The sequence below is a fragment of the Alternaria arbusti genome (assembly GCF_024043155.1).
Source record: "Alternaria arbusti strain BMP 1465 chromosome Unknown scaffold_7, whole genome shotgun sequence".
Lineage (NCBI taxonomy): Eukaryota > Fungi > Ascomycota > Dothideomycetes > Pleosporales > Pleosporaceae > Alternaria > Alternaria arbusti.
In genome coordinates this window covers 1,512,098-1,526,785 of record NW_026249947.1, presented here as the reverse complement: position 1 = coordinate 1,526,785, position 14,688 = coordinate 1,512,098, and the positions used below count along the sequence as shown (strand labels likewise).

Below are 14,688 nucleotides of genomic sequence, written 5' to 3'. Positions count from 1 at the left end.
CCCAGCCTTGCCAATTGCGGTTGTTTGCCAAGAACAGGATTGCTGTGATACTAGTCAGCTAACATAGTTGCATACGGCTGGACGGTTGCAAATACCGGTTTTAGATGCTGTTCCTGGCGTATCCTCAAGTATACACAAGACGTTCCTCCCTATTCGTAAAGCTGGAAAGGTTTTGTGCCAAGGTCGTTCTCTTCCATTGCATGGATCCCCCATACACATCTCCGCATAGTCGAATATCTCAGGCCCTAGATCCAGACCGAGGCCGAGGATGTCTTTCGTTTGAGAGGAAGTAGGGCGATACTTTGCACTTATGATAACCACCCTGTAGGCCACATTATCATTCGGAGTTTGGAGTACCGTTTTGAAATCATGGCAGGATAGAATTGCTGTGTAAGGTCTGACACCGCTTCCGTCTACGGCGGGTAAGTTCCTTGGAATATGGAGGCTATCCTTTTCGTGTGCGTTGCAGTATTTGGCGGAATCATATCCGAGTGTGTAGCTGTACTCAATGGAATCCTTTTCGAGTGTGTCGCAGTAATCCCATCTCAGACAATGACCATCTCCATTGAAGCTTGCCAACCACAAAATGTCCCTTTCAGGACAACAGTTTCGCCTGGGCGGTTGCTTCAGTTTCGCCTCATACTCTGCGTATGATTTGAATCCAGAGGCAGCCTTGGAATCCGCAGGAGAATATGCGCCACTGGAAAAGCTGGCTCCGGCGCTAGCATCGCTTGCCATGGTGTGGGTCATTTCTTCAAGAATCTTGAAAGGCGAGTGGTTTCGTTGGTAGACAGAGGATGCGTCGATTGAGTGGTACACGGAAGATGATGTGAGAAGGTCTTTCAAAATCGGAGATGCGGCTGGATGTCATTCCATATCAAGCCCCTGCGGGGTCGTCATGTGAAAAGCCTGATGCAGGCATTAACAAGGCTGTTATGCAGATTTACCTCTGTTTGTACTCGTTGTGCCATATTTGAGCAAGGTTGAGCACCCCGCGCGTAACTCCGTGGTGTCAATTGGCTGGCTAACTGACCTGTGCCACATGCTGGCATACTTAGACCATCAATCGGCCGCGAAACGAGAGCTGAGCGTACATGCCTTCGGGCCGACCTACAAGTTTACACCAATGGGCTGTGTAGAGTTAGAGCGAGTGTGGTACATCTGAAGCGCTGTGGGACTCGTAGGCCCATGTCGTCCTCGTACTCCGCATGTGCTGTAGGGGCTAAAGAATGCGTCGATGCCGGGAATGCTGATCGTGTTGGTAAATAACCAGAAATTTGTGAGACACGAAGCAACTGGAAGGTGTTGTGCGATTGTTACACTGGGTCGTTGTGGAGATACGCTTCGCACTTTGTGAACGCATCTGGTGGCAGCCTGACCGCGACAGCGCCAAATGACCAAGCGGCAACTTTTTACAAACATTTTGATATCTCCGTATGCTGTAACTGAATAGGCAGTAAGCCCTCCATGGTCTTGTGCACCTAGACATGCGATGATGGCTTGTTTCGCGAGTTGTTGCGGCGTGGTCTCCGACGTGGGCCTGCAGATGCGCTGCGACCATAGCGTTCCAGCAATGGAGGCCATATATGGCTGTCGCAACGATAAAAATACATGTGTACGGTGCAGGAGCAAAAAAGACGTGTTCGGTAGTCGCGACTGCCCTCAAGCAGCTAAGGGTGCCGGGTGATGCCGGCGCTTGCCCATGACGTCATCGGCAAACCTCAACCCAGCGTAGCTTCCTCCTGCCTCTTCAACTACACCCAGCTGCCATCCTGATGCAACGTCCGCCTACTACGCTCATGAGTGCATCTTCACGGGAGAAGTCCATAACCCTCCATAGCTCAATCATGCCTCAGGAACCCGCACAGCCGAAGCTGCCCGATCGCGTTCGCTCCGCATTCGAAGTTTGGGTGGACACATAAACCATGTCTTCATAGATGCTATCACGAGCGAACAGCCAACTTTTGAAAGAGTATGGATATGATTGGAAATGACTTTGGAATTCCGCCGGTACTTTGCTGCCTACCGCGAGGTAGACACCACCAATATTCGGATCGATTACATGTTTCCCATACACCTGACTTTGAAAGAAGGCCAGATTTCACGTTCACGCTAAACACGTCGCAATCCTGGAATTTCAGGCTTCCAAATAATGGACGGCGTCTTCAGGGAATGGCTACCGCGAGCATAACCTGTGCGCTGTATGCGTCTACCGTTGGTTCCAAGGAGTCCATGGGAGAGTAACTCTTCACAAACAGCGTCAGCAAGCCGATAGGTCTGAAGTGTCTACAGCAAACAGCAGCGCAACTGTTCTGGTAAGGTAAAGACTGTATGATAGCAAGCATATGCTGCACAGTCCATATTCCTACTCCAGAAACCGCGTTCATTCTGCGACTGACATAGGCTGCGCGCCAGTATAGGCGCCCTTTGCAGCCGTGGTTGTATGGTCACGCGACCCATAACCCTTTTAGTGCACTCTTGGAAGATTCTGCTCAGAATTCACTACTTCAACCTACGTCAGAAAGCACGAGCCCCTTTCAAGTGTACACTTCACTACGATACGCTAACCCAGAACCACGAAAGTTCCCAGTGACGCCTAGATCACGCGCTTGGAACTGTGATATATACAAACAACAGCCTCTACCGTCTCACCACTCGGGCGAGTCGTCACAACATCCACCACTCTCTGTAACCCGACAAAGCCGCCGACATGGCTCACCTCGGACTACGCGCGAGTTGCTTTTCTCTTCCGGCCGCGCCGTACTTCTTCAGCAATGCGTACACTATTTTCGAGCATCCCAGCGGCCCATTTGGCGCGCGTGGTAGTCACACTGGCGCTCTCCCCCCTGCGGCGACATATCTTCGCCAGATAGTCAACCCCTCAACTCCCGCTCATGGTCTGTCGCCTTACGCTAAGTTTCGGCGCTTGGGTCCGGTATGGGCCGTTTTGAGCTTGACGACATGGAGCGCTGCAATAGTCGCCTTCAAGTTGGAGGAGGAGCAGATGAAAGGTACGCAAGTCTTCAAATGCAGTTAGTAGATTGAGACACTGACAGCGCCAGCATTGGAGGACATCCTCAGCGCAACACGCTTTCTTCGCTCGACTCCCCTCGCCTCTACCACCCTTGTGGCGCAAGTCAATCGTGCAGAGTGGGACAACATCTTGATGAACCTACTTCGCATGCCCCACGATAGTCTCTCCGCGACCCTTCGTGCGGTAGCGTCCGAGATCGAGCCAGCACTGGAGATCGAGGCTCTACATGTCCTAGAGCTACCCACACACTCGTCTCCCGTCAAGCTTCACACAGCTGACCAGATGAGCCGCCATAACAAGTTCAACCTCTTCTTGGACGACTTCCCCGCCGGACGTGTCGCGGAAAAGGACTACAGCCTTCTAGCGGCCAAGCTCCTCGAGAACCCCGACTTCTCGGTTGTTCCGCCCTGGCACGAAGAGTTCTCTCTCTTGAGACCTTGGTTCAACGTCGCGCTCGAGCTTCCGGAAGACTACCTCGACAGCGATATCTTTGCGCATGAGATATTCCTGAGGAAAGTCTTCCCTCTTGTCAACAAGCATAAAGGAGCACCACCCCCGAAGAGGCTTCGCGCTGCTATCCACGCCGCGAGCGGCGACGCGCCCCTAGAGGCCGAGAAGATGATGCAAGCTGAATTAAACGCAGCTGCGCTTCTGGAACCTGGTCGCCTGCTGCAGGTCAAGATAGAAGATCTAATTCCTGACGTCGCCAAGACCGAAGAAGAACACAAGGCTTTGCGCAAGATCTCTCTGAAGGAATTGAATATCCCCCGAATCCTGGAATCTGACGACCGCAGCGTCATCCTTCTTCTACAGGCCAAGATGCGCGCCATCATGCGTAACAGCAAGCATGTTGCTGATGTTGATGATACCTGCATCTGCGACATCATCAGCGAATACAGTGATGACGAAGGAGAGCATCACTTCAATGACGCTGCCGCGCTGAAGAACATCTTTCCCCAGCGTAAGCGAGACATCGTCCTTGGTTGGGTCTCATCCATTGAGACTTCAGTTATCCACCACATTACGCTCTCCAGCGCTGATCAGACGTACTGCGAGCCACTGGAGCCTATCGGCGATGCGGACGACATGACTGAAGTAGAAGGCGAGCTCCAGAAAGCGAGCGATATAGAATGGGAGCTCGAAGGTTGCTCCCTCATTTTCCCCCGCGGTCACGATGGTGAGATCTTGCTCGGATATGGCTTCCAGGCAGACCAAGTGGTCTCCGAAGGACACTTTACCAACATGATCAGTGCTGCCTCGCCGTCAGAGTCAAGCTCGGATGCAAGCTCATACGAGAGCGAAGACGAGAAGGCAGCCAACCGCCGCAACTCCGACACCTCGTTGGAGAGCAATACTGCTCGGTACGACTACCAAAAGAAGCGTATCGTGATGGCTTCGGTGGAGCATTTCAACAAGCGCCGGATTAAAAATCTCCACATGGCGTACGGCATTCCGCGTGGTGCGCTGGACCCAGACCAGCCGGGACACAACACGCCCTCTCGTTTTGCGACATGCGACGAAGCTCCGGGCCTACTGGACCAGTTCAACGCGGACTATGAGGTGAAACGTCGCGAGCATGAACATATTGCCGAGTGAAGGAAGATTTCCAGATGGATATCATCTCACATCGGTCACTCTGACAATCCTCCAAGCTTTTGGGACTTTTGTCCTCTCGAAGATGCGGTCGCTGCTCAAACTCGGTCATGGTATGACCGGAAGCAGGCTTTCGGACCTCGCTTCATTTCCAATCTGTCGCTGTACTGTTTTTGTTCTCTTGTTCTCGTTGTAGTTTTGCTTTCTGGCACGCACAACGTGCGGCGTTTCTCCACAGCTTTGATACCCGTCCGTTTCTCTCTTTCGGCGTTTTATATCGACTGCTTCGGAGTTCGAAATGTCTGGAACCTTCCCCAATTTAATACAACTTCCTACTTAATTTCTATAGTATCTTTCTGACTGCACCACGCGATTACACTTCTCGTCACGTGTCTTTTATAAGCTTGCGCTCCGGCTGGTGACCCACTCTTTTCGGCAACCTTGGTTCTCAACTCTGTCCCTAGGTTAGGCTCCAAAGCGTCCTCATAATGCCAGATTTGCTTACTATGGCAGTATGAATGACTGCCCTGTGTTGGACATTGTATCGCAGGTCAACCATAGTTGTGTTAGTGCAGCTTTCGTCTTCGCATTGAGATATGTATATAATGACTCTCGCATTTCACAGTAAAATTGGTTGTTTTTTCACTGTCCCTCCAAGACTTTCAGACTATCTTCACCCAAGTGCACTCACCAAACCAGACACTTTCTCAACCACGCGCATACCAACATCACGCGCCTACACTTTCGAAAGCAGAACAAGCAATAGCCAGCATCATGTTCTCTCAACTTGCAGCTTCCAAGAGCGATCAGGCCACTGTCATCACCAAGCCTGCCATGCAAGAGCATAATGATGTTGTTCTGGAGCAAAATCACCCAGATAAGCCAGACCACCAAGACTGCCCAGAATTCCAGGCGGCCAAGAAGCACGAAGCCTTCTTGCAGCTAATCCGCGAATCGCCGGCATGGATGGCTGACAAGTATTTGAACGGCCTCTCCGACCCAGTGCGCCGAGATTTCGACGAAACTACCGACAAGACTAAACGATACTGGGCGCAACATCCCGACTTTTTCTTGCTCCATTTTGGTAACTCTGGATCAAGCTCTGAGGCATCCAGTGGGAATCAGTCAACGCTGCCGACGCAGGTTTCGTCTGATCTTGCTGAAGATGATGGGCACGTTGATCACAAGACATTTATCCACGCACCAAGGCCGCGCCGCGAACAGCGGATCGCCGCCAACTTGGAGGAAATGATCGAACAGGCCGAGGCCTACGATCCAATCTCCCCTGCTACCTACGAAGCTGTCCACAACGCGCCCGAGAGGACGTTGAGGCAGCCTGACAACTACCAGACGTACCAGAGCGGGTGGCAACAACGTCTATACGCATTGTGGTGGGGACATCAGAACTACGCTCAGCCAGCGTTCGCCCATGGATATCCCGGGGAGTATACACGGTGGTCGCAGGGTCAACAAATACCTCCTTATGAGCAATGTCAGCCTCAACCACCACCAGGATACTTACAATACCATGCTACCCAGTCGATGTATATGCCTGGGTATCATGCTCAGTACCAGCAGCAGTATATCCCATGGCAGCCAGGATTTGGCTACTACAGACAGTTCCCAGTACAAAGGCCAGCATATGCGGCACATCAACGCCCGCGATTTAACACTTATGCGGATGAGATGACATGGATGGGCTTCGCACGTTGAATGGATAAGATTCGATTCGTAGCCTACTCCCTGACACCGACGTAGCATACTCTACAATCCCAACGCCTCACTAATACCTCCAGTGAGGTTACCCAAGATATTCGACCCACCAACAATAGCAAAGAACACATCTTTGTACGAATCCCTAGCAGCAACCGTTAGCACATATCTCCCACAAAACCAGACAGTCAGGAAGAAAACTTACGCCACAATTTTGACCCCCTCCAGCAACGGCTCCGGCGAACTCGACTGCAACTGCACAATCATCAACCCCAAACTGGGCAATGTCGTCGACAGCACACTCGGCCTCCACCCCAGCTCAAACGGCAACTTCTCCATCTCAAACAAACTCCTCACATACTCAAGCTTGGCCTTGCCCGTAACCGGATCGCCCATGGTAGAAAGATACAAAGCATTCTCTCCATAACTCAGCACCGCTTCTCTCGTTCCATACACAAACTCCGGATTCCTCTTTTGACTATCCGTCGTGCGCGCGTACTTCGCCTTACTCGCCGTCGGGATATCCGTACGCTCTTTCCCGTTGAAGAAGGAGATGTATTGTTGCCACGTTGGGTTGTGGAAGGGCTGCGGGTTAGCGAAGTAGGCATCTTGGCGGGACATGCTGGCGTCGTGCTCGATGGGGAAGTTGTGCATAGACAGGTCGTCGAGGTCGAAGGAGCCGCCTAGGGGGTTGGGAGAGGAGAGTAGACCCGCGGCTCCTATGGCGGTTGTGAAGTCTGCGCCCATGTTTAGGCCGGCGGCGAGGCCGGCGATTAGGTGCGGGATGGTCATGTTGCGCCCGTTGCGGTGGATGAAGTCGTGGTTTGCTAAGGCGTTTAGACCGGGGCAGGGGGAGCGTACATCACCGCTGGAAGCGGGATGCCAGTTTGTCCATCGAGGGTCGCTCGCCGGTGCTGGGGCGAGCGAAGTGAGTAGATTCGCTATGTCGAGTGGGAGATCTAAAAGGCCTTTTGCTGATACTACGCCGGCTCCGACGAGCACTGTGGTGACGAGTGTAGAGCGCATGTTTCCGGTTGTTTCAAGAGGTGTATATATTTCCCTGCAATCCCGAACGGGATGGATGTTGAAGTACAGTTAAAAATTCGATAGTAAACACAAAAAACGTTCCACAACAGACGTCCATCCCGTCCTTAAGCTTTCCCACATCCACTACTCAGGCAACTCCCCCATAATCCCCTCGTCCAATGACCACGCCCCCAATCCCGCTGACCCCTCATCCTCCTCTTAAAGCCCTGGATCGTGCCTCGGAGCCTGTGCATAGCGTCATGTAGCTCGCATAGTCCCGCGTAGTTCCTGCATAGCTAGTCGTAGCCGGCATATAGTCCCCACGTAGTCACGTAGTCACCCGTAGTCAATCACTACTACTACAGGTCAAATCGACTGACATCGCTGCGGACCTGGATGCCGTGGCTGGCGACTCATGCTGATCGGCGGCTAGGCAAGATCGAAGTGCGCCAGATCGACAGACTCCAGACCCACGACGGGGAGATCGGTGATGCGAGGGTAATTGGAATGCACGGAGAGGGGAAAGTCGGCACGATGGGGATCAAGATATGGGGTCGATTGGGTTTGAGTCTTGATTCGTGTTGTGGTTTTGTTGTTCTTGCGGCGAGGTGCAAAGGTGGTTGGGGCGGTGACGTCATAGCTGCGCTGAGCCGGGTAGTTTGGGGGCCGAGGACATATTGTTTGTCTTGCATTCGCTTTACCTTGCCGTTCATCCCTGCCTCGCTGTACATCGATTTTCCGATAGCAGCAGCAATACGATGAGTGCGATTACTCAATGCTCTAAAGATCGATGTGTAGCGGCGAGGTCGTCACGAGTTCGACATGGGGATGATGCATGATTTTTGAGTATCTTCATTCTTTTTACATTATTATTGCTGACACCTCTCCATATCTTCGCCTAACCAACATTATTGCGTTCTGCGCTGTTACTTCCATCAATCTGGAGCACTGTCTTAGGCGTGACGGCCGACAGGGCTCGTAATGTCTACCATTGCGCACTCAGGGCTTCGATTCTAATGTCAACTTGTATGCACGCTCATGCAAACTTATATACGCAAAGCACCGCCGCAGTGAGTGCGACTATTCTACTCTGATCGCGTTGACGCAACGCATGCGGAAACGTGCTTGAATGAATGAGTAAAACCATCTCATGCAACGGAGAAACTTAACAGGCCTGCAGCCTACACTACGGCAATGATAAGCAAATAAGAACACGCAGCGTTAACGTAGGCTTCAAAGCAATCCCAAACCAACACCACTCATCCAATCCCCCACCACCTCATCAGAAAGCCTCTCAAACTCATCCCAAGACTTAGCCTCCAACTCTTCCTCAACTCTCCCACCCCGTAGCCGCCAGCACCCCACATCACATCTACAAGCCGGCGGATAATGATTCTGCGGCCTCCACGCCTCATCTTGCTCGTCCTCATCCTCGTCGTCTATACCAATAGTTTCCAAATCAATAGGATCAGGCTCATGCACAGCGAAAATACGATAATACAGTGCAGGATACTCCTCGAGGTACATAGCATGCCGCTTGAAGATATCATACCACTTCTCCTTCACCCACGGCTGGACATCGCCAGTTAGGGTAATCGTCTTGATATGTTGGAGATACCCTCCATACCAAGCATACTCCAGTATCCAGTCAATGACCAAGCCACTATCACACACGTGCGGGCGTAGCCTTGCTTCCGCGTAGTTCCAGACCGGATTCTTCTCGCACCAAGCAGCTTCTCCGACGTCGTACCAGGGGTTTGCCTGCTTGTATGCATCGCCGAAATGGATCTCGAGTTCCTTTGTGTGCAAAAGGAAATGGCCGGCGCCATGGCAGAATTCGTCGCGATATAAGTTATCGCCGGCAACTGCACCGTCGCGGTAGTGGAAGGGTGGTACCGCGACGTCGAACATGGCGAAGTATTGTTCAGCCGTGAAGTCGAGTTTGATCTTCTCTAGTCCGTGGAGCGATGAGAGATGCTTCATACGAGCGTATTGCGCACCGCGATCGTTTATCACAGGAAACTTCGTCGACAAGGAGAGTTTCGGGTCCTGGCAAATGGCATCCCATGGCTGGTTGGGTAGATAGTACCAGCCTATGCGGTCCTTCATCTTCAAACTCATCAGGAGATGGCTCATGTAGAATGTTGTTGGGTCGGAGAACTCTTTGGCGTCGGTCAGCCAGGAGCGGATCCGAGACCGAAAGTATTCTTGGAAAATGAATGACGGCACATCGCTGGTCCTGGAGATGGTGGCGAAAGGATCGATGTTTTCAGGATTGGTGTACGATAGTGTGTAATGAGGATGGGCGGAGCCATCGATTACGATGCGTTGTTGGCCGAGCCAATGCTGTAGTACGCTGAGGAGTAGTTCTGGGGGTAGATTCTGTGCAGCGACTTGGAATGTCATTTGGTCATCGTTGCTTGAACATGGTGCCATGGTTCAGAATACTGCCTTGAAGAATAGACGTCAAGACATGGGTAGAGGGCCTATATATGTTTTAAAGTGCATGCTTAAGCGCATCGTTGGTATGATTTTCGTCACTGCGCGTGGTTTACAGTCCGGTTCGTGAATCGGTACCACAGTTCGTACTCAACACCTGAATAAGTGCGGAAACGCGGAGACACTAAGGTGAATTTCTGGTCATGCTGCGTTGTAAACAAGTAAGCGGCAGTGTTGTTGGCATGGGTGTGAATATGTGCTGGGCATGGATATTGAGTGAGCGGAGGAATCGGCTTTGCCACGCTCCCATCGACTCGAGATCTGACCCATGGTTGGGAAGCGTGGCATGACAGATCCTACGCCACGGAGGATCATCTTGACAGGATATGAAATGGTTGATCGAACAGAGAGCAGTATTTTGGTGACATTGAATATCGCATATGCTTGCTGATGTTTGCCAGATATTGAAACAGGTAGTTGTACAGTCGCTATTGAACATGGTCATGATCGTCGTTTGGTTGGCGCTGGACTCCAGCCCTGGGGTTGCCATTCCTGGCTCTGAGCCGCCTGCTTCCATGGCGAGTCCTTGGGCTCCTTCTTCATCCTCTTTCTAGGCGTGAAGGCAGGCGCGTCGTCTTCGGTAGGAGGTGCTGGCGGGTCGCGTGGCATCTGCTGAGGCTCTGCGGGTTGTTCGGGCTCTACTGGCGCTGGACTCGCGGCTTCCTGATCGAGTGGCCGCGGTGGCTCTATGCTGTCGCGTATCTCTTGGTCGGCATTCATTTGCGTGACGCCGCTGTCTGGGTCTCGCGACTGCAGCATTTGCACGGGCTGTTGCTTATCCGGCGCATCGAGCGCCGACGGCTTCTCGGCCCATCGTGCATCTGCCTGCGCGGCCAGCTGCTTCATCCGCTCCTGCCTCATCATATCCTGGTGTTGTTCGGCGACGGTGGGGGGTTCGTAGCGCGTGTGTCTCAGCCATTGCATCCATGACGCTGCCACAGTCAGCCTCGGTCAAACACTGGATAGGGAAGGAACAAACGTGATATTTGCACGTCGCCATAGTGAGTGCTGCGACTGTATTTTGCTATTCGCCGGTTGCGCAGGGCGTGCAGAGCGTCTTTGAATTCCCAGAAGGTGTTGCCCTGGAGATCGAAGCCTACGAAGTGTTATTACTTGGAAGCAAGGATACGCCAGAGACCTATGTCGAGGCCTGCACTCACCCACAAGCCACTTCTTGCGCCAGGGGAAGCGCTTCATCTTCCATTGGTACCATGCTTTGCGAATTGCACCCGGTGCGCCCGCCATGCTGAGTCTCGTTGGGCCGCGAACAAATTCCAGCGGGCGAATATCTGGAGGCGACTTTGACGCGCAGCCGGTGACGTTGGGGCGAGTGGCTGGTGCGTTCACGTTAGCACATGTGCAAGCATTCCCCCCACCACCAAGTTTCTCCACACAACAACACATGCCATCATTGCATACCCCGACGCCACAACAACACACGTAGCAGTCGAGGCCCTTACATAGAGACATATACATTATCATATCTCACTACTACACCTCGTGCACCCTCCCCATCACCGCCCACACGACCTTCGTGCCCAACAGCAACAAGCCTGATTTGCGCCCAACCCAACCACCATGGCGTCTGTAACGTCGCTAGATCAGGACATGCGGAGGCTGCGGATGGACCGATATACCCCCCAAGCAGCCAACGAAGTCCGCAGTTGGATAGAAGACACACTCGGAGAGCGCCTGCCTGCGGGAGATCTCCTGGACGCGCTCAAGGATGGGACCGTATTATGCAGGTACAGTGATATCCGCAGCTACCAGGTAGCCGGGCCAGTATAGCTAACTTTCCCAGACTCATCAATCTTGCCATACCCACGCCTGTCCGGTTCAAGAAGTCGAATATGCCCTTCATACAGATGGAGAACATCTCGCACTTCCTGCGAGCTTGTGAACAGCCGCCGCTGAACATGCCCGCCCATGACCGCTTCCTCACCGTCGATCTCTACGAATCGAAAGACCCAGCTCAGGTGCTGCAGTGTCTCGGCGCCTTCAGCCGTGTCGCCAACGCGAAGAACCCGTCCAACTTCCCCAACGTCATTGGTCCCAAGCGTGGTGGAGCTGGCGCGTCGAGCCCGACAGCAACCGGCGGCATGGCGAGTCCTGCATTGCCGTCTCCTGGCTTCCCACGCAGCAGAGGACCTAGCACCGCCAGCAACACCAGCGGCTCGAGCACATTCAACCCCCTTGCGCGACCTCCTGCCGAACGGACAGCATCGACGCTCAGTGCCGCACGCACCGGGGGTTCAGACACATCATACACATCCAACGGTCTCCCCAAGTCACCTCCAGGCGGAGTCAGTAGCTGGAGCAAGAAGGTCGACGAAGGCAGCACAGCACCGGCATGGAACATTCATCAGTACGGATACATGGGCGGTGCGAGTCAAGGCAATCAGGGCATCTCATTTGGTGGCCGGCGGCAAATCACGAGCGCAGGCCCGCACGTGCCGAACCTGGCTGAGAAGGAGCGACTGCGACGCGAGAGGGCAGCCGAAGAAGAGCGACTACGTTTGCAAGCTGAGGAGGCCGAGAACATACGTCGCGTCGAACGCGAAGCCGAAGAAGAGCGCATACGCATAGAGGAGGAGCAGAAGTGGGAAGAGGAGACTCGCAAACAGCAAGAAGCCAAGCAGGCGCGACTGGATCAACAGAAGCGCGAGTGGGAAGAGCAAGAGCGCCAGTGGAAGCTGGAGGAGGAGCAACGCCAACGTGAAGAGCGCGAGGCACAGGATAGAATCGACGCCGAGACGAGACGAAAGCGCGCTGGAAGTGATGCCAGGCTGAAGGGGCAGTACCTGAGCGAATACCAGGCTGAGAAGGTCAGGTCGCCGCGGAGTCGACGAGGAAGCAGCGAAGAGCCCAACGCTGAGCGCGACCGCATACGAGAGCTAGAACGCCAGCTCGAAGAGGCCAAAGAACGCGAGCGCCAGTACCAGGCAGAGCGGGAAGGACGCCTATCAGACAAGAAGGTGCGATCGCGGTCCAAGAGCCGTACACGCGAGCGATCCAAGAGTCGAGCCCGACCAGCGCCTCCACCCCGCGCTCCCTCGCCACAAGACAGCAACGTCTCATGGGCGCAAGCAGACGATCGCGAGTACCTGCGCAAGCAATGGGACCAGACACAAAGACAGCCAGCACGACCTCTCCCCGAGCCCGCAGCGCCATCTCTCCCCACGCGTCCACTACCCGAACCCACCACGCGACCCCTCCCCGACCCAGCCGCATACACAAAGCAGAGCCGAACAGACCGCTACCTCTCCTCCAACCCTGCCCCCACACCACCGAAGCCTCAAACCTACATTCCACCTGAGCTCACATCCACCTCCGAGCAACGCGGCGAAGACGCCCGCCGAGCCGCCGCTCAAACAAAGACTAAGGCCGCCGGCTGGGCCAGCAAGTCGCTCCTTGAACGCGAGATGGAACGCGAACGCGAGCGCCAGAAGGAGTGGGAAGAGTCGCAGCGTGCGCTGCAAGAAGCGGCCAAGGACCCTAATGCGGGGACTGGCGGTGGACAGAGCTGGGACGTCAATCAGTATGGATATATGGGTGGGGATAATCAGAATAAGTTGGGGGGAATTGGGGCGGGGAAGAGGCAGATTATTGGACCTAGGCCTTTTGGACCTAGGTAGATGGGATGGGATGAGCGGAGGGGAGAGGGTGATTTCGTTTGTTTAGGCTTGGTAGATGTTGCATGTTAGCGCTGCTTGCGGCGGGATATGTACGTTTCTAATACATTAATTTTAGACTTTCTGTATATCTGCTTCTGTTGAGAAATGTGAATGTACTGTGCTTGGTGCAATGAGGAAGAAGGCTTTTCTTTAGTATCGGTCACTTTAGATTAGCCCGGAGGGCGGTATCTTCTTGGTATCTGGACGAGATATGTTTTCCAGCTGGTATTGGGGGGCTTGCTTCTTTGCGAGCACGGAATTGGTTTGAAGAACTGGCCAATGGTCAACTCCAGGCCGAACGCTGTTAAGTGATCGTGAGCATTGAATCATGCCGTACGCTGTGATGTTCGTACGGTCAATGTTGTTAGATTGGTAGGAATGTAAGGCTGCGAACATGCTCTAAGTTACAAGCTCACTCAAAAACAGTCCAAGATATAGAAACATCGTATTCGCTGTGGAGATATATATTGAACACGCACTTCATGCAGCCGACGTGCAATACGGCTCAATGACTGTAGTGATGGCGACAGAAATGTCTAAACCGCCTAACCCGTCTTACTCACGACGAAAGCAACGATGAGACCGCAGGCAGTTATCATGTACGCGCTCACGCCGAATGCGCCCTGGATGTCGTGCTTAATCACCGACCAACATATTCCGAAGAGCAGACTTCCTCCGATGAGTATGACAAAGCTGATCGTGATGATGAGGTCGAAATCCCAGCCTTCTTGGAAATAGAATCCCCATCCTTCCGTTGGGTGGTCAATACCTGCCTTCAATTCGCCCGTAGTACGCTTAGGGACTAGGTTGTAGATCCAAGTTGACTTCTCATTGATCTTGTCTGGGTATTTGAGCATGTGAAGTAGCGTTTGTGGTCCAACGGGTGGCCAGGTACCTTGGCGAAAGGGAAGAGTGCGTCGATATTCTGCGGCAGGGGATGGGTGGACCTTTCGCAGTGGAGGAACGCAATTACACTCTCCTGGCTGAGCTGAGGGCCACTGGCAAGACGGGATGTGGTGGCGCACCTCAACGCTGGTACTGTTAAAGAGACGGAACTGCTGTTTTGTTAGATTGTGGTCTCGATGTTAAGAGTGGATGCTTGGTTCACTGACATTGCTAAAGAATATCCCTTGAATGGAACGGCATGAT

The 14,688-nt window shown here is 53.3% G+C and overlaps 6 protein-coding genes across 6 annotated transcripts; 3 read left to right on the top strand and 3 right to left on the bottom strand.

The window, feature by feature from the left end:
• Nucleotides 1–2,710: 2,710 nt before the first annotated feature.
• On the top strand, nt 2,711–4,630 carry J4E86_006313 (uncharacterized protein; the record flags this gene model as incomplete). The annotated part of the gene is made up of 2 exons (XM_051446843.1): nt 2,711–3,011; nt 3,063–4,630. 2 exons carry the CDS (start codon nt 2,711–2,713, stop codon nt 4,628–4,630), a joined length of 1,869 nt encoding a protein of 622 aa, XP_051302418.1.
• A 771-nt stretch (nt 4,631–5,401) lies between these two features.
• Nucleotides 5,402–6,340, top strand: J4E86_006312 (uncharacterized protein; the record flags this gene model as incomplete). Its single annotated transcript, XM_051446842.1, has 1 exon — nt 5,402–6,340. One exon carries the CDS (start codon nt 5,402–5,404, stop codon nt 6,338–6,340), a length of 939 nt encoding a protein of 312 aa, XP_051302417.1.
• A 51-nt stretch (nt 6,341–6,391) lies between these two features.
• Nucleotides 6,392–7,366, bottom strand: J4E86_006311 (uncharacterized protein; the record flags this gene model as incomplete). Its single annotated transcript, XM_051446841.1, has 2 exons — nt 6,392–6,485; nt 6,546–7,366. The coding sequence occupies 2 exons, from the start codon at nt 7,364–7,366 to the stop codon at nt 6,392–6,394; spliced, it is 915 nt and encodes a 304-aa protein (XP_051302416.1).
• Nucleotides 7,367–8,928: 1,562 nt separating this feature from the next.
• On the bottom strand, nt 8,929–9,802 carry J4E86_006310 (uncharacterized protein; the record flags this gene model as incomplete). The annotated part of the gene is made up of 2 exons (XM_051446840.1): nt 8,929–8,938; nt 8,994–9,802. The coding sequence occupies 2 exons, from the start codon at nt 9,800–9,802 to the stop codon at nt 8,929–8,931; spliced, it is 819 nt and encodes a 272-aa protein (XP_051302415.1).
• A 504-nt stretch (nt 9,803–10,306) lies between these two features.
• Nucleotides 10,307–11,110, bottom strand: J4E86_006309 (uncharacterized protein; the record flags this gene model as incomplete). Its single annotated transcript, XM_051446839.1, has 3 exons — nt 10,307–10,797; nt 10,845–10,961; nt 11,026–11,110. The coding sequence occupies 3 exons, from the start codon at nt 11,108–11,110 to the stop codon at nt 10,307–10,309; spliced, it is 693 nt and encodes a 230-aa protein (XP_051302414.1).
• Nucleotides 11,111–11,443: 333 nt separating this feature from the next.
• Nucleotides 11,444–13,500, top strand: J4E86_006308 (uncharacterized protein; the record flags this gene model as incomplete). The annotated part of the gene is made up of 2 exons (XM_051446838.1): nt 11,444–11,610; nt 11,667–13,500. 2 exons carry the CDS (start codon nt 11,444–11,446, stop codon nt 13,498–13,500), a joined length of 2,001 nt encoding a protein of 666 aa, XP_051302413.1.
• Between the last annotated feature and the right edge of the window lie 1,188 nt (nt 13,501–14,688).